The sequence below is a fragment of the Mytilus californianus genome, unplaced genomic scaffold, assembly GCF_021869535.1.
Source record: "Mytilus californianus isolate M0D057914Y unplaced genomic scaffold, xbMytCali1.0.p SCAF_5, whole genome shotgun sequence".
In the NCBI taxonomy this organism is placed as follows: Eukaryota; Metazoa; Mollusca; class Bivalvia; order Mytilida; family Mytilidae; genus Mytilus; species Mytilus californianus.
Window position 1 is genome coordinate 49,653,220 of NW_026262701.1, and position 27,767 is coordinate 49,680,986.

General features: G+C 32.2%; 1 protein-coding gene and 1 long non-coding RNA gene across 3 annotated transcripts in view; both read right to left on the reverse strand.

Annotated features, from left to right (window-relative positions):
* Positions 1-4,181: 4,181 nt before the first annotated feature.
* Positions 4,182-5,428, reverse strand: LOC127702425 (uncharacterized). The gene is made up of 2 exons (XR_007982422.1): positions 5,199-5,428; positions 4,182-4,320 (listed from the first exon to the last, which is right to left on the reverse strand). It is a non-coding gene; the product is annotated as an uncharacterized LOC127702425 (long non-coding RNA).
* A 7,319-nt stretch (positions 5,429-12,747) lies between these two features.
* The window catches only part of LOC127702400 (centrosomal protein of 89 kDa-like), a 55,161-nt gene continuing 40,141 nt past the window's right edge, over positions 12,748-27,767 (reverse strand). For both annotated transcript variants that reach the window (XM_052206599.1, XM_052206598.1), the window contains 10 exons: positions 26,108-26,223; positions 23,343-23,523; positions 21,042-21,105; positions 19,473-19,576; positions 18,694-18,793; positions 17,528-17,569; positions 15,805-15,894; positions 15,247-15,293; positions 14,390-14,512; positions 12,748-13,503 (listed from right to left, as the gene is read on the reverse strand). In XM_052206599.1, coding sequence (XP_052062559.1) covers positions 13,329-13,503; positions 14,390-14,512; positions 15,247-15,293; positions 15,805-15,894; positions 17,528-17,569; positions 18,694-18,793; positions 19,473-19,576; positions 21,042-21,105; positions 23,343-23,523; positions 26,108-26,223 — 1,042 coding nt within the window. In that variant the 3' untranslated portion in view covers positions 12,748-13,328. The remainder of the gene's footprint in view (positions 13,504-14,389; positions 14,513-15,246; positions 15,294-15,804; positions 15,895-17,527; positions 17,570-18,693; positions 18,794-19,472; positions 19,577-21,041; positions 21,106-23,342; positions 23,524-26,107; positions 26,224-27,767) is intronic.

Here is a 27,767-nt window from a genome sequence, read left to right on the forward strand (position 1 = left end):
ACTGCCTGTTGATACCTTTGTTTTGGCATTGCACAAGTCATGTCTTCTTTGACTGTCCATGGCATTAAAACACTAAATCCCTGGGATGTGTTTTAATTGATTTTAGTCTCTGATGCATGATTTTTTATTATTAATTGTTCATGGCTTTTAACTAGCTTTCAGTAATTGCGAGTACTCTCAAACATACTTTCGTGTTAATTTGACTTGTTGACACAATTCATAATGAATTTTTGTTATTCAATGTTCACTTATTTTGTGTTATGTCTCGTCTTACTATTTTTAATATGTACCACCTATGATAAGTATTTAGTATGACGAAAAATTTTCACCTCTGTTCTCGTATTATGGACAACAAATTTATTTATTTTGTAAAAATATTTCCTTACTCCTAACAACAAAATTATTATATTTAAATTTACCTGTGTACATCATAGCCAGAAATTAGTAGTACTTTTGCTAATTAATATTCATAATATGTAAATGAGAATTGTACCACGTGATAATAGTTTGAACTGGACTGGCTTGATATCATTAAAACACGGATATTATAAGTTGCCCGTCACAGAGTCCTTGTTTATAATCACTCTGATATTTCCGTAAAGTTGTCAGGCGGTCAAAATCAAAACAATGAACGCGAATTTAGTGAATTTTTCGTGTTTTCGTGAGTTTATTCTTCTTGAAATAGGGGCATTTTAACTTTACGTGGGAACCTAGAGTTCAACGACTACACATACAAGGTTTGGACTTGCTTATTCTTTGGACATTCAAGTTTCAAGTTTCATCCCGGCAACTAGTCCAAATAATTATGACGTCTTGAAAGGCTATTATATTTTTTTTCTTTGACGCCTTACGTCGATGTAAGGCGTCAAAGAAAAAAAATATAATAGCCTTTCAAGACGTCATAATTATTTGGACTACCCGGCAACCTGTTTTTGTAATGACCTTGTTAGCCAATTTTCAACACGAAGTTTGCAAATTTGACGTTTCAGCCATTTTAGCCTGTATTTTATACTGCAATGTTAAAAGCCTCTCGCTTCGATTTTTAAAATAGCTCAGGAACCTTGATTTTTGCAATGACAGTCATTATGTTTCATTTAAATGGTGTATATTGTTGTGTATATTTATTTTCTGTCCCGGCAACCTGTCTATCACTTAAATTAAAGTTAAAACAGACATTTTTTTCAAAATTCCCTATCATTTCAATATAATTTCCGTGACCCGTATCCGATTTCTTTAGTATAATATTCAAATAAGCAAAGTGGCGTTGATTTCTGGATATGTTATTTTATTTAAAGCCATTTTGTTCTAGGTTACAGTTGTCTTTTTGACATTGTTTTCGTTCAGTGTATGTTTAATTGTTTTTGTTAATATGTCTTTTTGATCAAGTTAAGCCATTTCAATTGATATTTTATAGTGTGTCTTTCAATGTTGTAATGTTACACTACTGTTTGAGGTAGGGTGAAGGTTGGTTGGTGCCTGATAAAACAGGTGACTGTTGATTTGGTTCATAAGTGTTTCTCGTTTCTCATTTTTTATATAGATGAGACCGTTGGTTTTCCTGTTTGAATTGTTTTACACTAGACATTTTGGGGCCCTTTATAGCTTGCTGTTCGGTGTGAGCCAAGGCTCCATGTTGAAGGTTGTACTTTGACCAAAATTGTTTACTTTTTACACATTGTGACTTGGATGAGGGTTGTCTCATTGGCACTCATACCACATCTTTTTATTTCTATATGATATGGATCAAACATATTATTTAAGTTTCTCTCTTTCAACAAACTAATGCTGCTATATAAATTTTTATTATATACTTAGTAGTAAATACAGATAAATTGTATGTGTAATATAGTCAATGGCAATCGTGCTGTATCAGCCATCTGTGATGATACCGATATCAGTCACGGTTGCAAAGGCTTTATCACACCTTTATTCTGTATGACGTCACGTCATCGATATCAGTCACTGTTGCAAAGGGTTTATCAAATCCCTAGTATGTATAATGTCATGTCATATAAAAAAACATCTACTTGAGGTATATATTAAGTGTATATGATATGGTTTTTTCAATATCACACACTGTATCAACCCCCAACCAATATAATAGAGCAGAGCTCTTGGGATTAATTGGTGTCTCAGGTTGATACCGATGCGATATTGAAAAAGCCATATGATATTCTCAATATATAGAATTCAATAATGATTTGTTGCAGTTTTATTTTATTTTTTTTAATTATCCCACCTTCTTGGACATAACCATTATCAAAACAATATATATTATTATAGTTTATACAAAAATCAAAAATAAATATGTAGATCAATGCTGTGTATAGAGGTAAGCATTTATTTTTTTAACAATAACTTAGTAATAAAACTTGTCCTTGAAATAATACAGTTCACAGAGAGAGCTTTCGCCCATGAGCTGTTAAGTCCAGTGGGCGGACCCACTTCTATGTACCACATTGCATTTGCTTGACTTAAGTTACAGAAGAAAGAAACAACTGATGCAGAGGAAAGTCTGAATGAAGCATTACAGGTTGCACTTTGTAAATACAGCTGTTTCTCAAACCACGCCTCTTTTGGGGAGATATATAGTATTCATAGATAACTTGATTTGTTTATGTACTGGTTCCCGGATATGATCTCTATGTTTCATCTCATAGAGACATAACTTGGGACTGTTACCAGTATAAAAACTTATTGTTGCGGTGAAAATTGAATTCTGAAGTAGGCAAAAGTGGAGGTAGGGATAGTACAGAATTTTAGTATAAGTTTAAACTCTAACAAGTTCAGGGCATATAAATGTTGAAAATATGCCGCACAGCCCTATGTTTTGAACTTTGAATAAAATAGTAGTGCATATCAGCTTTCCATTCTAGGATATAATTTTTAACGAAACTTCATAGTAAAAGTGGCACAGTTTTAGCCATAAAGGGAGTTCCTATGGGAAATTGCATTGTCTATATTTACAGAAATGCAACCTACAATTTGATTACCAGGTTAGTAACAAATATTTAAACATATTTCATGCACACACGTTATATAACATAACCTGAATAAACTAAAGAAAATCATTGACTTTTTATTGATACAATTAGATGTAAGGGAGCTACCATTTGATTTTTATGGGGGGCTAGGATGAAATTTGAAAAAGGCAGGACAGGAGTTTTGAGAAAAAAAATAGGCAGGATGAGCAACTTGGCAAAAAAAACTAGAGGCTCTCAAGAGCCTGTGTCGCTCACCTGTATTTACTGATGCTTTGGAAATCATGTAAAATAAGGTTAAAATCATAATTAATAGTATTAGATATTATAATAATATCTAAGATAATAACAAACTAGAGGCTCTAAAGAGCCTGTGTCGCTCACCTTGGTCTATGTGCATATTAAACAAAGGACACAGATGGATTCATGACAAAATTGTGTTTTGGTGATGGTGATGTGTTTGTAGATCTTACTTTACTGAACATTCTTGCTGCTTACAATTATCTCTATCTATAATGAACTTGGCCCAGTAGTTACAGTGGAAAATATTTTGTAAAAATTTACAAAAAATACAAAATTTATGAAAATTGTAAAAAATTGACTATAAAGGGCAATAACTCCTTAAGGGGTCAATTGACAATTTTGGTCATGCTGACTTATTTGTAGATCTTACTTTGCTGTACATTATTGCTGTTTACAGTTTATCTCTATCTATAATAATATTCAAGTTAATAACCAAAAGCTGCAAAATTTTCTTAAAATTACCAATTCAGGGGCAGCAACCCAACAATGTGTTGCCTGATTGGCCTGAAAATTTCAGGGCATATAGATCTTGACCTAATGAACAATTTTATTCTCATCAGATTTGCTCTAAATGCTTTGGTTTCAGAGATATGAGCCAAAAACTGCATTTTACCCTATGTACTATTTTTTAGCCATGTCCGCCATCTTCATTAGCAGGCAGGGTCATCTGACACATTTTTTAAACTAGATATCCTAATGATGGTTGTGGACAAGTTTGGTTAAATTTGTCTAAGTAGTTTCAGAGGAGAAGATTTTTGTAAAAGATTACAAAAATTTACGAAAAATGGTTAAAAATTGACTATAAAGGGCAATAACTCCTTAAGGGGTCAACTGACTATTTTGGTCAAGTTGACTTATTTGTAGATCTTACTTTGCTGAACATTATTGCTGTTTACATTTTATCTCTATCTATAATAATATTCAAGATAATAACCAAAAACGGCAAAAATTTCCTTAAAATTACCAATTCAGGGGCAGCAACTCAACAACAGGTTGTCCGATTCATCTGAAAATTTCAGGGCAGATAGATCTTGACCTGATAAACAATTTTACCCTTGTCAGATTTGCTCTAACTGCTTTGGTTTCAGAGATAAAAGCCAAAATCTACATTTTACCCCTATATTCTATTTTTAGCTATGGCGGCCATCTTGGTTGGTTGGCCAGGTCACCGCACACATTTTTTAAACTAGACACCCCAATGATTAGTGTGGCCAAGTTTGGTTAAATTTGGCCAAGTAGTTTCAGAGGAGAAGATTTTTGTAAAAGTTAACGACGACGGACGCCAAGTGATGAGAAAAGCTCACTTGGCCCTTTGGGCCAGGTGAGCTAAAAACTGCAAAATTTTGTAAAATTACTAACTCAGGGGCAGCAACCCAACAACAGGTTGTCGGATTCGTCTGAAAATTTCAGGGCAGATAAATCTAAATCTGATGAACATTTTTGCCACCTGTCAGATTTGCTCTAAATGCTTTAGTTTCAGAGATATAAACCAAAAACTGCATTTTACCCCTATGTTCTAATTTTAACCAAGTCGGCCATGATGGTTGGAAGGCGGGGTCATCGTACAAATTTTTTAAACTAGATACCCTAATAATGATTATGGCCAAGAATGGTTAAATTTGTCACAGTAGTTTCAAAGAAGAAGATTTTTGTAAAAGATTACAAAAATTTACGAAAAATTGTTAAAAATTGACTATTAAGGGCAATAACTCCTAAAGGGGTCGACTGACAATTTTGGTCATGACAACTTATTTGTAGATCTTACTTTGCTGAGCAGTTTATCTCTATCTATAATAATATTCAAGATAATAACCAAAAACTGCAAAATTTCCTTAAAATTACCAATTCAGGTGCAGCAACCCAACAACAGGTTGTCAGATTTGTCTGAAAATTTCAGTGCAGATAGATCTTGACCTGATAATCAGTTTTACCCTTTGTCAGATTTACTCTAAATGCTTTGGTTTCAGAGATATAAGCCAAAATCTACATTTTACCCCTATGTTCTATTTTTAGCCATGGCGGCCATCTTGGTTGGTTGGCGGGGTCATCGGACACATTTTTTAAACTAGACACCCTAATGATGATTGTGGCCAAGTTTGATTAAATTTGGCCGAGTGGTTTCAGAGGAGAAGATTTTTGTAAAAAGCTAACAAAGGACGGACGACGACGACGAACGGACGCCAAGTGATGAGAAAAGCTCACTTGGCCCTTTGGGCCAGGTGAGCTAAAAAGGGAGGATGACAATTCATGTAAAAAAAGTCAGGATAAATCAATAAAAAAAAGGCAGGACCGAATAGAGAAAATAAAAAAGCAGGACAGAGATTACAACTAAAAAACTAGAGGCTCTCAAGAGCCTGTGTCGCTCACCTGACTCTACTTTGGTTTTAGAAATCATGTAAAGATAGATAAAAATCATAACAGATACCCAAATAATGATTGAGGCCAAATTTTGATTAATATTGGTCCTGTTATTTAATAAAATATCCTGGTGGCCATCTTGAACAGTAAATCGGCAACAAAGTAGCAACACTTGGTCAGCACTTCATAAGGAACATTCATGCCATGTTTGGTTTCATTCCATTCAGTGGTACTCTAAAAGAAGACATTTGTATGTATTTCCCATAGGGTCCTATGTTAAACTAAGCCCCCCCCCCTAGCGGCCATCTTGGATGATGGATCGACTGCAAAGTAACAACACTTGGTCAGCAACTCATAAGGAACATTCATGCCATGTTTGGTTCAATTCCATTCAGTGGTTCTCTAAAAGAAGACAATTGTATGTATTTCCCATAGGGTCTCATGTTAAACTAAGTCCCCCGCTGTCGGCCATCTTGGATGATGGATCGGCTGCAAAGTAACAACACTTGGTCAACATCTCATAAGGAACATTCATGCCATGTTTGGTTCCATTCCATTCAGTGGTTCTCTAAAAGAAGACATTTTTATGTATTTCCCAAAGGGTCCTATGTAAAACTAAGTCCCCCGCTGGCGGCCATCTTGGATGATGGATCGGCTACAAAGTAACAACACTTGGTCAGCATCTCATAAGGAAGATTCATGCCATGTTTGGTTTCATTCCATTCAGTGGTTCACTAAAAGAAGACATTTGTATGTATTTCCCATAGGGTCCTATGTTAAACTAAGTCCCCCGCTGGCGGCCATCTTGGATGATGGATCGGCTACAAAGTAACAACACTTGGTCAGAACCTCATAAGGAACATTCATGCCATGTTTGGTTTCATTCCATTCAGTGGTTCTCTAAAAGAAGACATTTGTATGTATTTCCCATAGGGTCCTATGTTAAACTAAGTCCCCCGCTGGCGGCCATCTTGGATGATGGACCGACTGCAAAGTAACAACACTTGGTTAGCATCTCATACGGAACATTCATGCCATGTTTGGTTCCATTCCATTCAGTGGTTCTCTAAAAGAAGACATTTTTATGTATTTCCCATAGGGTCCTATGTTAAACTAAGTCCCCCGCTGGCGGCCATCTTGGATGATGGATCGGCTACAAAGTAACAACACTTGGTGAGCACCTCATAAGGAACATTCATGCCATGTTTGGTTTTATTCCATTCAGTGGTTCACTAAAAGAAGTCATTTGTATGCATTTCCCATAGGGTCCTATGTTAAACTAAGTCCCCCGCTGGCGGCCATCTTGGATGATGGATCGGCTACAAAGTAACAACACTTGGTCAGCACCTCATAAGGAACATTCATGCCATGTTTGGTTTCATTCCATTCAGTGGTTCTCTAGAAGAAGTTCAAAATGTAAAAAGTTAACGCCGACGCCGGACGACGGACGCCAAGTGATGAGAAAAGCTCACTTGGCCCTTCGGGCCAGGTGAGCTAAAAATGCAGGACAAAATTTTTCATCCTAGCCCCTAGATTTATTGTGTGTCTTTCTACGTTGTAATGTTACACTACTATATCAGGTTGGGGTGAAGGTTGGCGCCTGTTAAAACGTTTATACCCACTTACCAAAGGGGTGACATAATAACTTACTGTATTTTCCCCAGTACATTTCCCAACATTCTGTATTTATCAACTACTGTTGTTTAAACCCAACTATTTTCACAATAACTCATTGATGTCTTTGGGGAGTCAAAAATTAATATGAAATTGAATATATAAGTAATTGCTTACTTGGATCTTCCTTAATATGTATACACCAACAAAGCTAGATAATTGCCAAAATAAATTAAATCAAATAAATTCTAGATAAATTGATTAAGAATGAAAGAAAAGGATGCTCATGAAAGTATTCATGGAAAATATGAAAAAAATAAATAAAACGATTATTTTCTTTGTATCAATCATATATAAAAGCAGAATTGTGAAGTAGAATTTCACTATTAGCAGTCGGTTTGATTCAATTTTATCAAAATGAGCTCAAAACAAAATCGGTAATGTATTATTGGCTTGCAAGTCAATAATTCAACTCATTTGAATACATAATAATCCAACCTTCATTTTAACCCTCAGCTGGAGATGGGTTACGCATGTGTAAAGCAAAATCAGTTTTTAAAAAGATAAGAATGTTAAAATTGGAAAGTGAAACTAGGGAGCCCCAGCGGAGAACCATTTTGTTGACACATTCTTCACACAAAAAACATTCTTATTCAGATATAATGACAATTTTCATATTTTCAATGACACAAATTTAATCAGACCTAGGAAAATCAATGTTTTATGAATGCACATGGCTGTTTGTGTATTTATATTTATGTTCATGTTGATATTGAGTTGTATGACAATCAGCTTTCTTCAAAGGTCATCTAGATGGTTAATTAGATGGCATATAGTCTAAAATACACATAAAATGCTGATCCATTATAAAAGGTCCATGCATTGTAAATTGTTTCTTCAAGACTTTTTTGTAATTTGGATACATGTTTTAGCATGCTATGAATAAAATTCATATAAAATTTGAGTCAAATCAGTGAACATGAATTTGACAGCTATACCAGTTTATATGTATTTCTATGAGATCTGTCTTTTGAAAACTCTAAATATTGTATGATTTATTTGGTTCAAAATAACAAGAAAAAGACTCATATTAATAAAAAATATTTATTGCTATAAAAAGTGATTTCATGACAAATGAAATACATGCAACAACATAAAAATAAATGTATATTCATAAATATAACAATAATCACAGATGAATATGTGCAAAGTGATAAAATCAACAAGAAAAAAAATATTAAAATCATGATGGATAAAATGAAACAACAAAATTCTTTTCGAAAAAAGTCATGTATTGCTTAAAATCGAATTGAGGTAAATGAATAAGGAAATACTTTAATAGTAAAATTTCCCCAAAGGTAAGATTTTTAATTTTCTTCAGACAAATGTATAGGTTTTACTTTAAAGATGTAGTCAGGTCAGGGTTAGAAATTTTTGTCAGATGTTCGGACTACTTGGATTTTTTCCTACGATAAAGGAGATTCTAGATTTTTTTTCTTAAGATTTGAGACCCTAATAATGCCGATGCTAACAATAAGGTAAAAGTCCAAGTCAGCCTTTTCCAGCCATTTTTTTTTAAATTTCAAATATCTCAAAGAGGAGTTTCATAACCCATCAATACCTTTTACTTATTTTGTTACTTTACTAATTCTCTTCTGACTTATAGTATCAATTTTAAATTCTAGATTTTTTTAATTTCACTTAAGTACATCCTTAAGAAAAGCATTTAACTAGCGATCAGACCAACAAGATCATTTTATTCCTTGGATTTTCACACTTCAATTTTTGAAAGATAATTAGATAATCTAGAGTTTCATTTTACTTTTTGCTACTTTGAAATTTAACATAAAAAATCTAGCTATTTGCCGTAAATAGTAAAAAATATTTCACCGAACCTACTTTTCCAAAAACTTCTTTAAAATTTCCATCATGTAATTTTTTTTATATTTTACATGGATTAATGTATACAATTATGTAGCAGGCTATCAATTCTGTTCAAATGGCACCCTTCTCCCACATAAACATAACAATTCATTACAAAAGGCACGAAATATTGAAAATGCAATGACTTATACACATGGGAGAAGTGTGTGATTTCTTGAATAATCATGAGTATAAATTAGACACCTTTCAAATATATTATTAGATTTTCAGAAAAAAGGCCACTAAACTTGTCCACATTGGTTCAGATTTGATTCTAGCTAATGAAGTATTCTCAACACATCTAAATCATGATTTCATTGTCAAGGAATGCAGAATTCAAAAATTAGAAGTTATACCAGCAACATATGTCTAAATGATATAAAACTTCACCATAGAGTCCTTTGGCCATAACGCTTCTCTGAACAGATTCACAGTAAACATGAATATTGGTGATCTGAGAGAAATGAACAAGGTTGAATTTATCAAGGTGTAAATCAATGTAGAAGACTGTAGCTCAGCACATAAAATGCTAACTATTTAGGTTTATAAATATTTGGATCTGGTAAATTTGAAAAAAAATACAACTAAATTGTCCTTGAAAAATAAAAGTACTATGGCACAGACCACTTAGTTGTCTAAAGGTTAGTTAAAATCTCATTAAAATAATTTTTTCTTGGAATTTAGCCATCAAAACATTTTATTTTTTATTCAATCTTCAAATATTAATAAGGTGCAAATGACTTTTTATCTAATTATTCTTTTCTTTAAAACAAATTGAAAGACATTGCTAAAAAAATTGATTAAATTTCATATCAGTGATATAAACAGTTACAAATTTGCAAATGTTTTATATACATGTACTAACTAAAGCATAAATGAAAGATGTGTTAGGGCCACAAAATTTCATTTACATATATGAGCATGTCTGCTGCCTTTTTCTTACAGCACCATAACAAACAAATCTGCTATAGTTTATTTACATGAAGTAAGTATACTCACTAATCCATCTGATATACCTAGCATCAAATATTATCAATTATAACTCACAATAATTTTGGATTTAATAATAATTTTCTTGCATTTCATTAGTACAGTGAACCATGAATGAAATTATTGAGCAAATTATTTGTTTTCTAAAGAGTTTTAAGCAGGATTTGTTATACCAACAAATCAAATTCTAAAAAAAAATATAAGTTTTCCTAATCATGATAATTGGATCAATGGAAACAAATGAATCCACTGTATTATTTTTAATGCAAAAAATAAAAATTTGTATATGCTTCTGACTACTATCTGGCAAAAATAAATAAGTAAAATGATCACATGATAAGCTGGCTCATATATGATAAGCATGAAAATGCATTTGGTACAAAATAAATGCAGGCATAAGGCAGACACCATAATATATGACGATAACATGTCATTAATTGAAGCAAACAAGGCAATAATATAACATTAACTCTCAATCCTTATACATCTTTTCTAAATATTTAAGGAATGACTGTAATATTTTTTCTGTCTATGAAAAATAACATCAAAAATGTGGTGAACACTGAATAACACGTGTAGCGGGTTATTTTAAAGTGTCACCACATTTTTTATGTTATTTCGAATAGACAGAAAAAATATTACAGTCATTTCTTATAATTTAATTCTAAATTCCATTTTAAACCGGAGTAAACCATGTAAAAACGTTGATGACGTCACGGTCACATGACAAAATTATGTCTATGAGCTGATAAACAAAACAACGTCAGCCAATCAGAAGATGCATTACATCCCAAATTAAATTATTTAAGGAATGACTGTAATATTTTTTCTGTCTATGAAGAAATAACATCAAAAATGTGGTGCACACTGAATAACCCGCGTAGCGGGTTATTTTAAAGTGTGCACCACATTTTTTATGTTATTTCGAATAGACAGAAAAAATATTACAGTCATTTCTTATAATTTAATTCTTAATTCCATTTTAAACCGGAGTAAAACATTTAAAAAACGTTGATGACGTCAAGGTCACATGACAAAATGATGTCTATGAGCTGATAAACAAAACAACGTCAGCCAATCGGAATTATTGATAAATGCATTCAAATTTGGAAAAAAAATTTCAACTGATGAGATAACAAGAAAGTGTCCATAGTACACAGATGCCCACTCGCACTATCATTTTCTATTTTCAGTGGACCGTGAAATTGGGGTCAAAACTCTAATTTGGCATTAAAATTAGAAAGATCATATTATACTAAGTTTCAAGTTGATTGGACTTCAACTTCATCAAAACTTACTTGACCAAAAACTTTAACCTGAAGCGAGACAGATGGACAGACAAACGAACGAATGAATGAACGAACTGACGCACAGATCGAAAAACATAATGCCCATATATGGGGCATAAAAAAAGATTATTTTAACTTTTGTAAATTTGAAATTTTGAGTTAGTGTTCTATATGAGCAAAATTTATTCTAACTTTTACCAATTTTTTTTAATAATCTTTCTTTTAAATTTTGAAAAATAATATGTTTAAAGTTGGAGTGTTTATGCTGTAATTAATCTAGTATAGTCCTAAAATTCTACTTCAAAGCTGGACTTCCAATAAAACTACATTTAAAAGGGACACAACCATTATAAAAGTATCAATAAAATATAAGATATGTTGTTTAGTCCATATTGAGGTCATCAAACACAGAAGCATTTTGACATTTTATATATCCACCTCATTCCAAGACGTACAGAATTTGGCTGTATTATAAAATTACTTGTAGCTACATTCTTCATTGTTTGTCAGAAAGACTTAACTTACATGTATATGTAGCTAAAATCTACAAAACTGTATGCTTAACCTGTAGTAACAATACTGTTATCTACAAAACTGTATGTTTAACCTGTAGTAACAATACCGTTATCTACAAAACTGTATGTTTAACCTGTAGTAACAATACCGTTATCTACAAAACTGTATGTTTAACCTGTAGTAACAATACTGTTTAAAACATTTAAGAAAGGGGATCTGGTAGAAGAGGGCAAAGTTGGAGGTTGTTATTCCCAATTCCCAGAAAAATAAACACTGAACCTGAATTCCCCTAAAATATAAAGCATTCTTTCCCAGACCCCGACAAATTAGTCAATAATCCCAAGAAGTGTAAATCCGTAATTCCCTCAAAAAGAAAGGCCCAATCCAGACATCCCCAAAAAGATCCTTCCGCCCTCTTAGAAAGGGAGCTCATAAAATTTTAAAAGTATGATATAAAACAACAGTTAAAAACATTTTGGCATGTTGTACATTTATATCTTCCCTTAAAGTAAACATTATAAAAATAAGATTCCATCACTGTACCAGGTGAGATATGACATTTCTTCAATCCAGACAATTAAATTTTTCACCTATAGGGCAGAAGAAATGTAGTACCACACTTGACAAAGTGGTAGAATCTGTTTCTCTAATTTTAGACAATGTAAAAGCAAGCTTCAATATTTTTTTCTGAAGATCTGTAAAAAGTGAAGTTCTCTTTTTGTGTTGTTATCAGGCATAATGGCCTTTATTCCAGCTAAACCAGAGAAAAGTAATAGATATTTGAATTTTAATCTACAATGAAGTGACATTGTGTGAAAAATGTTTGTTGTGTAAAATATGAAAAAAAATAAATATCTTCTTAAAATTAGAAAAATCAATGCATTGTACGTGTACATCAGTAAATTAGGTATGCATCTTTAGATAAATTAAAAAGAAAATTTAAAGTAGAAGAATCTTATATTGTTCAAGGTTACATCTACTATTTGTATGATACAATGCATGCTTATGGATACAAATTAATGTTATTTTGTTTTCTTTCACAGAATAAAAACGAAAAATATCTCTGTATTCCCTTTTTTCATGAGACTGATAATTTCTTATACAATTTTCCCATGATTTTTTTAGTAAAAAGCTGCTAATATGACTTTCTTCCTTTCAAATATAAGCACTTTCTGATGCAATTTTCATGAGAATCCAGACAGGTGAAATAAATCCTTTCACCAAGGAAATATTATTTCCATGATGTTATCATTTGAATTCCACAAGAATTACAAGACATTATGACAGAAATCTCAATTTGACTTTTCTACTGATACTATTTGGACTGAGAACTGACAAGGGAGATAACTGGAGATCATTGTTCATCAGACGACACATGGACAAGCTCTTTAGGCTCTGCCCTATCCATGGCATCTGATAAAGCTTCATGTTGGCGTAGTTGTCTAACAGTTTTGTGTAAAACGTCTTTCATTCGTTCATTCTCATTATGTGCTGCCTGCCACATCACTTCCAATTCATCTTCTGCATCTCTGCAAAAAAAAAAAATTAATACACAAAAATGAGGTCATCTTTATTCATAGTAAAAGAAAATAAAAGATATTAATTGTATTTTCCTTTTGGTATGAAAATGTAAAAATATGCATGTAAACAAAACAATTTATAAGAAATAATTCAAGAGCAAGCATTTACTTTGGATGTAAGCAAACTTTTCCTCAAAATTTTGTTATCTCTCTGGATTTTTCATAGACAACTCGTTCAAAATTTTTACCCTGCAGCCTCTGGTATTTCTTTATTTTTTTTTTTAATCTTAAATAACCTTCTGACAAAGCATTTTGAAATGCCAGATATTCTTAATTACTTTTCAAACATTTTAACATTTATTCTCACACATACAGCTATTTTTAATCAAATTATTTTATTTTTTCAACTGCCTGTATCTAACTAAAAATACCTGGACATTTCTTAATTTTTTCCATTGTTTTGATTTATTTTATAATTGTATATTGAAACAAAACCATTGGTTTTTTGTCTCGGAAGGCATGACTTAGGTATTGCTTTTCTGGGGGCGGCAGTGGTGTCAACAATTGTTAAGTTTTCTGCTTAAGTTTGAAATGAACTACTTGTGATAGATTAATGATATTCTCTATAAAGTTGCATTACTATCAGTACATATAAGTTTGACAACTATTTCGAGGCCAAGGCCCCTAGGTCCAGCGATTTTCAATTAATAAGCAATTTGCAATGTTAAATTTTCTGCTTAAGTTAGTTTGATAGGAACAAATAATGTTTTATAGCTATTATACAAATACCAATTGCAAAATAAAAGCATATAGCTGGAAAAATTTGGAAAACCATAAATTTATTATTCAAAGCTGCACATTTTGATTTCATGTTCCTTAATCACAAATAGCTTACCTTTTCTCGTCTGAAAAGCCATGCATTAGATCTTCTTTGTCCTTAATTAAATGTCGTAAATGTTTAATCTCTCTCTCATATTCTTTTTTCTGACTTAAGAATGTTTGGTCTTGTTCTGCTAGCCTGGAAATTAATGACAGAAAATCAGTAATTCACATTATTGTTATGAATTGGTACATTTTGAGTGCAATAATTTAGATAGAGGTCTTTAAGTTAACAATCAAATCTATTAAAAACTATTCAGCATTGGACTAGACAGATTCCAAAATATAAAAGCATATATTCTTGAGTGTGTACAATACAGTAGCAACAGAGCAATTGTTGTCCAATACAATAACAGATTTTTACACCGGAAATACAGAAAAACATATTAATGATGGATTATTTGAATTATGGTGTTTAACACCACTTTCAGCACCCTTTGACTTTATCACGGAAGTTAGTTTTTATTGGTGGAGGAAGCATGAGTACCAGGAGAGAACCACATACCTTCAGCAGAAAAACTGATAATCCTTGTCAATTAAAATCAAACTGACAACCTCAGGGTTAATAGGCTAGTGATAAATGTCGTTGAAATACTTAGCCACAGAGTACCATGAAAAGCATATGGGAGAAACAGTTTAATACTGAACTAAAAATTTTGCGATTTCAGATTTTAAAATGCTTGAAAATTTAATATTCAACTATTTTTAGTGGAGAAATATTGAAACCCACTTGCAACAGAAGAAGCATCTATATATTCAAATTTACACTTTTTCATGATAAAGGATCGATTAATTGTATGATATCCCCCCCCCCCCCCCCAAAAAAAAAGCAAACAGAACTGTCAAGTGAAAAATAGATTTACGTATGCTCACCTGCCAGAAACAGTATTAATCTTTGCAGCTGCTCTCATTTTGTATAGCTGAAAAGAGAAGTAATAAGCAACATTATCTTTTTATAATATAATACAATTTGTAACTTATCAGCACAGTACTCCCCCATTTCATTGAGCCTCTTTAATGTCTCCTGTCATTAAAGCACATTTTGAAAAATTCTTGTTTTCAAAGGAATATAAATCTAAATAAAATTCCTAAATTTAAGATTTTTGACCACAACGGCCTTCCATTGACTTCTATAGCAAGGAAAGGTTTTCTTCAAAAGAATCACTCTGTGGGTAAAGTTGCTCCACAAGCACTACTCTCATGGCTAGACACAACTGTGGGCAAAGTTGCTCCACTATGACTACTCCTGAAGACAAAAAACAAGTTTCTTCTTTTAGCATTCCATCAGCCTGAAGGTAAATAAGGTAGGTCAGGATATCAAAAAATGTTTTTACGAGGGGTGTGTATCTACCTTTTTGGACATGTATAGTTGATATCTACATATCATACAGACCAACATAATGTTGGACATAAGTTCTGCAATATACCAACCTTAAGTTTCTCTTCCAGTTTTGCTTTCATCATATTATCCTGGAGTAACTTGTTAACAGCTTTCTTTGTTTCTATCTCATTCTCCTTAGCCTGTATAAATATATAAAATGCTATTGCATTGTCAAATCATGCGTCTTGTTTATTTTTGTGTTGGCAGGTTGCAGAGTCTTTAATGTTACCCACTTTATTCATTTTTTTACTTTATTCATATATTTTTCAAATAAAAAGAAATTCTGCTTCAAACTTTTCATTAAAAAAAATAAAAAATCTGGAAACATCTATAGTCAGGTTAAGATCCTATTATTTTTTGGCAAAGTATCTATTAATAGATTTTTAGTATGTACTATGCAGTTTAAACATATTACTGTTTTATACTAGAAAAATTGAAATAATCAAGAATTTTCATAAACATACAGTTATTATTTACTACTAGCTACGCAAAAACCTTCAAATCTTAAACTTCTGATCAAAATGCTTTGATATGGATTTGAATTCATTAATTTATTCAGATATGTGTTTGTCTGATTCTGCCACTGAAATGCCTTTTTCAAAATAATAACATGACAGTGATGTGTATTACAATGATGTGAAAAGATGAAATACATCAAAGTGAATTATCGTTTAACAATGCAATTCAAAGTTAAATTCAAATTAGGAAAATTTCTTCATATTTTGTCTGAGCTTGTCAGAGCATTAACTTGAGCAAAAAAAGATTCATCACGTTTGACCTCATTTGTAAGTCTTAAAAAGGTTAATTTCAATTTGATTTCTTAAGGGCTATTATGTCAAAATTGATGTGAGGCTAGGAATGTTTTTCAAAAACCTCCCCTACCCCTAAACCAACATTCCTTCTTCATTTAATTTTGCTTAGATCAAATGGAAAAATACCATAAATGAACCAGGACTCATGTCCAAAAATTAAAATTTCCTTCCAACCCTCCGATATAGATTTACAAATACAACCACATATAATTATCTCCAATACCATGAGCTCTCCAATATTTTTTGTTTTTTTTTTCCAAACTTTTAGATCAAGTTAACTTGAAGGTTATTCCAGGAACAAATGCCATTAGCCCAGAAATTGTATGTTTTTTTTCATATCTAAATGAAGGAAATTTCATGATCAAGATTAATAAATTTTATCCTACAGACCTACACAGATCATGATTAACAGTTGTCTCCATATTTGAACATCATCAATTGTATGTTTTATGTAAGGAATTTTAAATATCATGCTACTAGAACAACTTTTACATAAAATACATTTTAGAATGTGAGTTATGATACAAAAAATATATTATTAAAGTGATTTTAATGTTTGTGTGTGATTTTGAAAATGATTTCCATTTACCAGTCTCTTCCATCTTTTGAAGTATCTCTTGTACTGTTGGAGACAATAACATTTGTAGAATACAGTGGTGGATTCTCAGAAAAATAACCACCCCACCACCCCTACACAAATTACAGGTGTTTTACTGGAAGCAAAAGCCAACTTTTGTTAAATTATTATTCATTACATCAAATTCATATTTTATGGATTATAAAATAAGAGTATTAGAAAGGTTCAAATTCACAAAATTCCTTATACTAAAACAGGGGAAAAACATTTGATATACCATCTATCTTTAAATCTAAAATCAAAAGTTCAGAAGAGGTTTCATCAATAGCACCTTAACCCATTCCATGTAAGTTGTTGGTTTTTTTTATTTTCTAAAAATCTTACCACTTTGGCATAATTATCTCTTTCCTGTGCAACCTTCTCTGCCTAAAATTATTATTAAAACTATTTATTAGTTGAGAGCCTAGAAGGTTAGGATGTAAATTAGTTAAATATGAGAGTTATAAATTACCTAAAGAGATAGCATTGTTGGACAGGAATCGGGTCTTTTGGTCAGAAAACTTTTCTTAGTACTCCCGAGTACAAAATTTGTGCTCGAAACACCAAATACAGTATTTTGATTGGTTGATTTCTGAGTCTGAGTACGTTAATCGTACTTGAAATGTTTATGACCACAAGGCCTGGTGTTTGCAGACTATGTGGATGGATGGATTGCTGTTTAACGTCTAGTGGCAAATTAAATTCATATTCAGGAAGAGAACATGTTAGTGCCATATGAATACGAACCCTGCTTTGTACTAGACAGACACACTAAGCCTGATTTTTAAAAGTGCTAGTTCACAAGGTAATAGTTTGCAGGAAGACATGTCACTCTTCTGACCCTGAGCTAACCAGTCTTTGTTCTTACTCATTAATGACACATGCTTAGCAGAGAAACAGCAAATACCAATCTTACAGTCTATGGTTTCACCTGGGTTCAAACCAACAATCTCCCGTACTCCAGGTGAACACGATACCAAGAGACCAATGATGTTTTTATTAAAAATTGTGACAGGATAGGTTGAGCAAGAATAAAAACTACCTTTCTAAATTTATATATCATTATTTGTATGCTGCAATTCCTGAAATTGTAATAATAAATCTAGCTGTTTGTCCATTGTTCACACAAAATATCTGAATTCACAGCAAATGGTCTTTTGTTTTCAAATTTAACTTTGCACCTACCACTAGGTACAAAATGTTTATTGTTACTAATTATATTACCTATCATAAGTAAATTTGAACTGACTGTTCTTTTGAGCCTGAATGTAAATGGTATGTACTAATTAATTTTGAACCAACTGTTCTTTTGTTTTGAATTGCAACTAGGTAATGTTGAAATTTTTGTTTGTTTCCAAATCTAATATTATTGGCTAAGATGTGTTTTTTGTTTAATAGTGTTTTGTGTCATTGCCTCATTGACATATGCCCAACATCCCAGTCTATTCATAAGATATCCTGGAATAACAGAGTTTTTTGTCTTTTTGTTTTAGTGTGACTATAGTACCTACCACTCTTATAATATTGCCTAGGTAATCTTGAACTGACTGTTCTTTTGTTTCTGACTGTTCTATAGCTCTTTGTAGATACAACATCTTGTTTTGAGTTTTCCTGAAATGGTATAATGTTAAATCTCTTGTGTATACTGATCCACTTGAAAAACTAGAAACACTGAAATCAGAGCTCATAAATTCTTACAAAATTGTATAAAAAAACATGCAGGTGATACAATCAAAAAGTCATTAGTCTATGAAAAAGCAACAATACCATATAAATGTGACAAAGTCCATACTTTGCTAGTGGAAACCCATAAAATCATTTGCATAAAGCACAAAATAGATTGTGAACAATATTATGAGGTATTTATGGTTCTCTGAACATTGCAATAAAATTTCATTGCTTTTTACAAAAGTGTTGCTGATAAAAAAAATTCAAGTTGGAATCTCTCACTTGTCCTGAGAAGCACAATGAACAATGAAAGCAATATATAAAGTGGAAATTGCTAATCATTTGGGACTAGCTGAGTTTAGCCCAAGATTACTGTGCAGTTTGTGTTGTTGAAAATCTATATTTTTTTTTGTACAATATTGTTTACCTTTTTTACACTGACATCGCTGTCCTTTTTTAAGTTATGATTGCCATTATTGGTATATTCATTTCTTTTGTAACAGTATGCACAGTAAAAAAAGGTTTTCAGGACATGATGTTCAGAATTTTGTGATAGGATGGCCCCCTTCCCCCCAATCAGCCATGATTTTAGTATATGTATATATAAACATTAGTGACTGACCTCATACTTCTATGCATAGCTTTTTTCTCAGCCTGATGTCTTTTGATTTCTGCTGTTAACTCTATCATTTGCTGAGTCTGAGATTTCCTCTCATTTTCCATTGCCTATGAGATAAAGAAAGTTATTTGCCTTATGGTCTTCACTAAATAGTCATTTATACATCAATTGACATAAATTTCATAACTTATTTCGAAAGAATAAATTACTGTATGTCACTGCCATATGGTGAATAGTTATAATAAAATGTTGACATAGATATATGTCTACCCTCTATATATAATTTGATAGTAAAATGCAAATGTTGAAATTAAAAAAGCAATACTTTAATATGTAAATTATGCAAAAATACTCAAAGTCAATAAACCATAACTGAAGGAAAAGGGCCAAATAATTTCTGATATATAAAATATGTCAATGCTAAAACAATGCCAAACGAAATTTAATTGACTGATCATAAGTAATTCAAATCAAACTGACATATTCACAGTACCATTGCTTAAACAACTGCTTACCAAATATCATTGACTTATCATAAGTGGTTCCCCTTAAACTGACCTAATCACAAACTTTTACAAATTGTTGCCACTGTCGCTGCCAGGAACAGCATACCTAAGTCTCGCTTTTTGACTCTGTCAAGGCGAGACAAAAATTAGAGGATTTGGTATGATTGTCAATGAGAATTTATTCACCAAAGTCTGATGCATGCATGTACGATAAAAGCCTAACCAAGGGTCAAAACAGTTCTATAAGAAAAAACCTTATAATCAATTTATCAAATTGTATTTGCATGGGTTTCATGATCAAAACTATAGCTTTTATTCCTTCTACAACTGGCTTTGTGGTCTGGCAGTAACATGCTCATCTGAAATATGAGAGGTTGGTTCTATCTACCATAGGGTCATACCAAAGTTGATATTTGCTGCTCCTCTACTATGTATTCAGCATTTGGTAGAAAGAACAGAGATTGGATGGCTTGGAGTCAGAATAATGTGGCTGGGTAGGGTAACTTTTCTTCCTACAGACTGTTACCCTGTGAGCAAGCACATTAATAATCCAACTCAGCATGTAGGTCTAGTATAAAGCAGAGTAAATTCATATTTCATTAACATGTTCTTGTCAAGAATATGCATGTAATATTTGCAAACGGACAATAAGCATAAATCCATCCATTTTTCTTCTAGAAGCATACCAGAAGAACTCTTGATTCATTTTGGTTAAACTATTCTCTTCTTGGTAAAATATTATATTGTAAGTGATAAGTTCAAGTTATTCAAACGAATCAAACAAGGTAAAATCTGAGACTATAATTCTAGAAAATAGGAATTTGTGAAGACCTATTATTGAGCTATGCCAGAGTTTCCTGTCCATATAAAAATAAGAAGATGTGGTATGATTGCCAATGAGACTTATACGCAACCATACGGCCTTCAACAATGAAAAATACCCATACTGTATAGTTGGCTATAAAAGGCCTTGACATGAAAAATATTAAACAATTCAACTTAGAAAACTAACAACCTAATTTATAACAAAAAAGGTTATTCACATTATCTCCATAAAACTTATTACCTGTAATTTGATTTTGAGTTCTTCCGAATCTTTCCTATGGCGATCTTCTATATCTAACATTTCTCTACAAAAACATTAGCAAATTTAACATTTGAATAAACAATAGTTACAATTTCCTACTATCAGTCTAAAATGTACAGTCATAGAAACAAACTGCATTTGTAAAAATATCATTAATAACATGACCTTACTATTTGATATTAACAACAGATTTTTTATATATTGAATGCAAAATTGCTACTTAGCTTTTTCGATACATTTGTATTTGTTAATATCTTGCAATCAGCCATTTTACTATACAACTGAGGATGTTCAAATAAACTTATGCAATACTGTTTCCTGATGAATTTTTCATAGCACAATAACACAATGGTGGGTTGTACTAATACAGAGCAACACCAAAAGGATATTACCAAAAATTGACTAAACAGTAAAGGTTAAAAATATACAAAGCCAATAAAAAGAACACTATAACACGTAGTTAAGATGATAAACAATGTCAGTACCTAGAATCTATACTTCAAGACCATCATGTATTATTTGTGAAGTTGATACGGATTATTTATCAACAAGGTCTTGGTATCTTCCGATGAACTTTTTTAGAAAAAGGATGAGACTTCTTTGACATAACCCTGCTTCATCAACTTTCTGCCCAGACACTGGTGACGTTTAATAATGATTACTTCTTATTTTATGTGTGTTCTGTTTACTGACAGTATATTGTATATTAAATATGTGTTCTGTTATCTGACAGTGATAACTTTAAAGTGTGGGTCATTGATATATTTGGGGTTTGTGTTGCTGAGTCTTTAGTTTTCCATGTTGTGTTTTGTGTACTGTTGTTTGTCTGTTGGTCTTTTTCTTTTTTCAGTCATGGCATTGTCAGTTTATTTTCTACTTATGAGTTTGAATGTCCCTTTGGTATCTTTCGCCTCTCTTTTACATATGCTAAAGAAAAATAATATTCATTTCAGATTATTTTCATAATGAATATTGTATTTTGAGAAAATATTCTAACCCTGTTGTTAGTTGCCTATGGTGCTGTTACAAATGTACTATGAATAGAAATAAATAAAGAGCTGCGCCATGAGGGAATGATACGTTGGTCAACTTTTCAAAAATAAAGTTCCACAATTCCTCTATGTCATATCCGAAATTTATAAAGAAACTAATAGGCGCTTATCCTAATAGATATAAACCAGTCACCAAAGTTTCATGAAATCTGCTCAAACCATTTTTGAGTTATTGTCCGAAAACTGGAAAATCCTCCCTTTTTATACGCCCGTCCATTTTTGACGGGTATTATGGTATACAAATGTCCGGTGTCCGTCCGTCTGTCCGTCCGTCTGTCTGTCCGGCGTAAACATGTCGCACCGTAACTTGAGAATGACTTATCCAAAATTCATGAAACTTAACATAGTTGTTTCTTATGATGGTCAAACGATCTGTATACTTTTTAGCGAAAATAAGATTAAAACTTTTTGAGTTACGGGACTTAGTAACTAAAACAGGTGTGTGTTTTTTTTCACATGTCGCGCCGTATCTCAAAAACAATTTATGATTATTGCTTAAAACTTTACACACTTCTTAGTTATATTAATCTTAAGATCTGTATACTTTTTGTTTTTGATTCAAAATTTTATTTTTGAGATATTGATTTTTTTTTTTTTAAAAAAGGGGGGTTTTCACATGTCGTGCCGTATCTCAAAAACCATTTATGATTATTGCTTAAAATTTTACACACTTCTTAGTTATATTAATCTTAAGATCTGTATACTTTTTGGTTTTGATTCAAAATTTCATTTAAGAGATATTGAGTTTTTTGTAAAAAAAAAAAGGGGGTTTTCGCATGTCAGAAACTATTTATGATTATTGCATAAAAATTCACACACAAGACGACGGGAGTATCATGCGCTCATGGCGCAGCTGTTTATTTATGAATAAAATCCCATAACTCTGAAACGTAAAATCTAAAATTTATAAAAATCAAATGGGAACTTACGTCAATAGATATAAACAATTAACCAAAGTTTCATGAAAATTGGTTAAAGCGTTTTTGAGTTATTGTCTGTCATGTTGACGACGGACAACGATATACCATAATACTTACAACCTTTAATAGGAAAACTGAAAAACCCTTGTCAATTAAGATCTGAAACAAACACCCTGCCACAAGAAGGGGCAATCACAACCTTAGATTTGACAGACAAGCAATCACAGTAAATGAAATACTAAGACCACACGACCACTGAAGCCCCTACATGAACACATGAATAGATTTTGATGTAAACCAACACTAACTTTTTGAGATCAGCAATCTTGTTGATATACTGGTCTACAGTAGTTTTATCTTCACCCTCTCTGATCAGCTCATCATGTTTTTGTTTTGTATCCTTCCATTTTCGTTGTAATTCTTCAAGTTCCCTATCTGTGTCCGATTTTTCTGCCCTGATCATAACCAATTCTTTTGTAACTTTGGACACTGTAAAGAAAACAGGAAAAATATGATTAATACATTTAAGGTAAGGGTTATCCCATTTATACAGATGTGGGAGGACAGGATGGGAAGTTTTAATTATGGACATGGGTTGTGTGTCATTTTTGGTTGAATATCATTTGATGTTTGCAAAATAACTAAAAGGAATTGTTGGTTATAGGGGGATTTTTGAAGTCCCTTCCTACGGTCTCACATCCATTATAATGGAGTATTCCTAAATACTAGGGCTGTTTTGACCTTGCTGTTAAGGAACTTCAGCTCATATATGATAACCATCCTTGAAATTTTCAAGATGCATAACAATGAACTTGAGAATTAAAGAGATGTGGGGTAAACACCAAAGAGACAACTATCACTACCAGTCGTCACACACAAAAAAAGACATCAGTGATTTAGCTAGCACTTGTCATTTTCCTCATTTACAAAACATTTTTCAAAATGACAAAAGTTTTTCAAATCAATTTCGTCACTTAAAAGAAAGTGTAAAAACATTTCCGCATGAAAATACTTAGTTCTACCTGTCTTCATGTTCCTGACAAGTTTATGACCCTCAGCTAATTAACCTTTACAACAGGTGTTATAAGTTGTGATTAAAGGTAATCTGCTTATCGCCATAGGATGGGTCACTAATAAACCTCATAATTGACCATCATAATTATTTTTCCCAGTAAAATTGGTCAGTCGGTATTTAAATTTCAATATTTCTCAAACGACTACAATTTGCAGTTCGTTTATTGTAGTTTCATCATTTGAACAAAATCGCTTTCTCCTGGACAGTTCGCATTTTAATTTCAATATTTCTATCACAATTTGCAGTTTGTTTGTCGTAGTTTCGTCATATTTTATACAACTTTTCATCAAAAACTTTCGACAATTTCGATTAAAAAGATAGTACTTTATTCAAAACGTTCAGAAATATTTTCAAGAGTCAAACAGGTGCTTTTTTTACTATGTACTGCTAATTTCAATATTTCTCACGATCACAATTTGCAGTTTGTTTGTCGTAGTTTTGTCATATTTTATACAACTTTTCATCAAAAACTTTCGACAATTTCGATTAAAAAGATAGTACTTTAAATTTATTCAAAACGTTCAGAAATATTTTCAAGAGTCAAACAGGTTCTTTTTTTACTATATACTGCGCATGTGTGAAAGTATTCTTTTAAATTAAGACACTAAAGCGTAAAATACGAAATCATTTTAAAAGTATCAAATTAAACGAGAGAGACAAATATATTTCTTACTAAGCAACTTATTTAAAAATAAAAAATTTCCTGCCTTTTTCGAAACAAGCCATAGATGAATCAGGATTCATTCTGAATTTATTATCCTCTTGTCAATTCCTGTTTTCATTTCGTTTAAAAATCGAAAGTTAACGTGATCTATTCTTGATTAATTTAAAATATACAGTCATTTACAAATCCTTGGTTCCAAGTTTAAAGAAATGAATATCGATTTAAACGTTTTTACAGGGACAATGATTATGCAGTGAAATAGTCGTTACAAGTTCATTATTCCTGGTTTTTAAAAAGAGGAACCCAACTTTGTTGATGAGGAATGTCCCCTGAAAATAACTGAAGTGAAATTGTGAACTAGATTTCCGGCTCCTTGTTCTAATCTTCATATTTAAGCACCACATCAGTCAAATCATGCAATAACTGCCTAGCATGCCTAAGTCCTTCAAAGATGTATAGCTAGTAATATACGTCCTTGGTCCCTTGCTGTTAATCAAAATAAGGTTGATTTTCATCTCGCGCAAAAGTGACTAAAGCCCTCAAAATCCTCGCTTAAACCCTGAGACATGTTAAGGTCAACATATAGTCTTCTAGCACACAATTTTAGTTAGCAGCCAGCTGAAGCCGCCTTCGGGTGCGGGATTTTCTCGATGCATTGAAGACCCATTGGTGGCCTTCGGCTGTTGTCTGCTCTTTGGTCGGGTTGTTGTCTCTTTGACATATTCCCCATTTCCATTCTCAATTTTATGCATCAGTAGACAAGTGTATATACAATATGTCATACTCTATATCGTACTGAGGCAAGAAAATTTAATAGGGACTATCTGTCATCTGCAACCAATACCAGAGTCCCTACATGACATAAATCATTTAGATATATAACATAGACCATTTATGATGTGGATAGGCATATGAACATGTGACATGTTGAATCTTTTTTCATATATCTCAACCCTCCCATTTCAATCTAAATCAGTGGAATAATAAAAGAAACATGCTAAATTCTAAATCAAAATTAGTACAGAAAAAGCACTGTTACTTTGTTGAATTGTTATTTCTTATAATTTCACTATAGATTGTTCTTGCATGTAAATCCACTCATATACATAAATTAGCAATCTAATTTACAGATTTGCTTACCTCAACAAATATGGACTTCAGTCAAATTAAACATTGGTAGACTTCCCTTTCATTTATGGGTTTGGTGTAAATCTTGTGCGTAAACTTCTTATGGTTGCTGTTAGTAATTAATCTAACTTCTTGATTTATAGGCTTGCTGTAAATTATTGACCTAAATTTCTTTTATATTTGGTTTATGTAAATTTATGTCTTACCTTCTCGTATATGAGCTTGCTGTAAATCATGTGCCTTTTGATCTTTTATGTTGATTTGTTCCAGTAAATTCTGATTTTCTTCAAGTATTAATTTAGCATTTTCTTTCAATTGTTCCCTGTAACAAAAGTCCTAAACTTAAATATTGCTCTTTTAAACAATGAAGTCTTTCAATTTAATAACAAACATTTACCCTTTCCTCCATAATGACTCCTATCATCCTATTGTACCACCCTAATGAAGTAGTTTTTCTTATTTCTTTTTTAAACATGATGATTTATTTGGTAAATTGCCTTCCCCACGTTTATCAAAGTTTTTATTTCATAAAAGAAGCTTATTTCCAAAATTTCATTGAGATATCCTATGAAAATTAGTTTATAATAAAAAAAAATCTCAATCACGGAAAGGGTTAATTAAGGTGATATCTGAATCATTTTAGCAGCAGTTTTATTACTTTAATGCATTAACATAACCTTCTTCATTGGCAGTTTAACAAGAGGCTCTCAAGAGCCTGAATCGCTCACCTGTATTTCAGAGGAGAAGATTTTTAAATGTTAGCAAACTTGATGAACAAATTGTGTAAAATTGTCTTTAAAGGGCAATAACTCCTTAAGGGATCAATTGACAATTTTGGTCAGATAAACTTTTTTGTAGATCTTACTTTGCTGAACATTATTGCTGCTTACAGTTTATATATATCTATAATAATATTCAAAATAATAACAAAAAACTGCAAAATTTTGTTAAAACTACCAATTCGGTGGCAGCAACCCAACAATGGGTTGTTCGATTCGTCTGATAATTTCAGGGCCGATAGATCTTGACCAATTAAACAATTTACTCCATGTCACATTTGCTCTAAAAGATTTAGTTTTTGAGATATAAGCCAAAAACTGCATTTGACCCTTATGTTCTATTTTTAGCCATGGCAGCCATGTTTGTCGATGGATACAAACTTTGGATACAATTTATAAACAAGATACCCTAAGGAACATTTAGTTAAAGTTTGAAGGTAATTGGCCCAGTAGTTTCAGAGGAGAAGATTTTTAAATGTTAGCAAACTTGATGAACAAATTGTGTAAAATTGTCTTTAAAGGGCAATAACTCCTTAAGGGGTCTATTGACAATTATGGTCATATTAACTTTTTTGTAGATCTTACTTTGCTGAACATTATTGCTGCTTACAGTTTATATCCATCTATAATAATATTCAAAATAATAACAAAAAACTGCAAAATTTTGTTAAAACTACCAATTCGGTGGCAGCAACCCAACAATGGGTTGTTCGATTCGTCTGAAAAATTTCAAAGCTGATAGATCATGACCAATTGAACAATTTTACCCCCCTGTCAGATTTGCTCTAAAAGCTTTAGTTTTTGAGATATAAGCCAAAAACTGCATTTGACACCTATGTTCTATTTTTAGCCATGGCGGCCATGTTTGTCGATGGATCAAAATTTCGGATACAATTTACAAACTAGATACCCTAAGGAACATTTAGTTAAAGTTTGAAGGTATTTGGCCGAGCAGTTTCAGAGGAGAAGATTTTTGAAATAGTTTACGACGACAGACGACGATGACGACGACAGACGAGGAAACAGACGACGGATGACGACGGACGCCAAGTGATGGCATAAGCTCACATGGGGCCCTTTGGGCCCC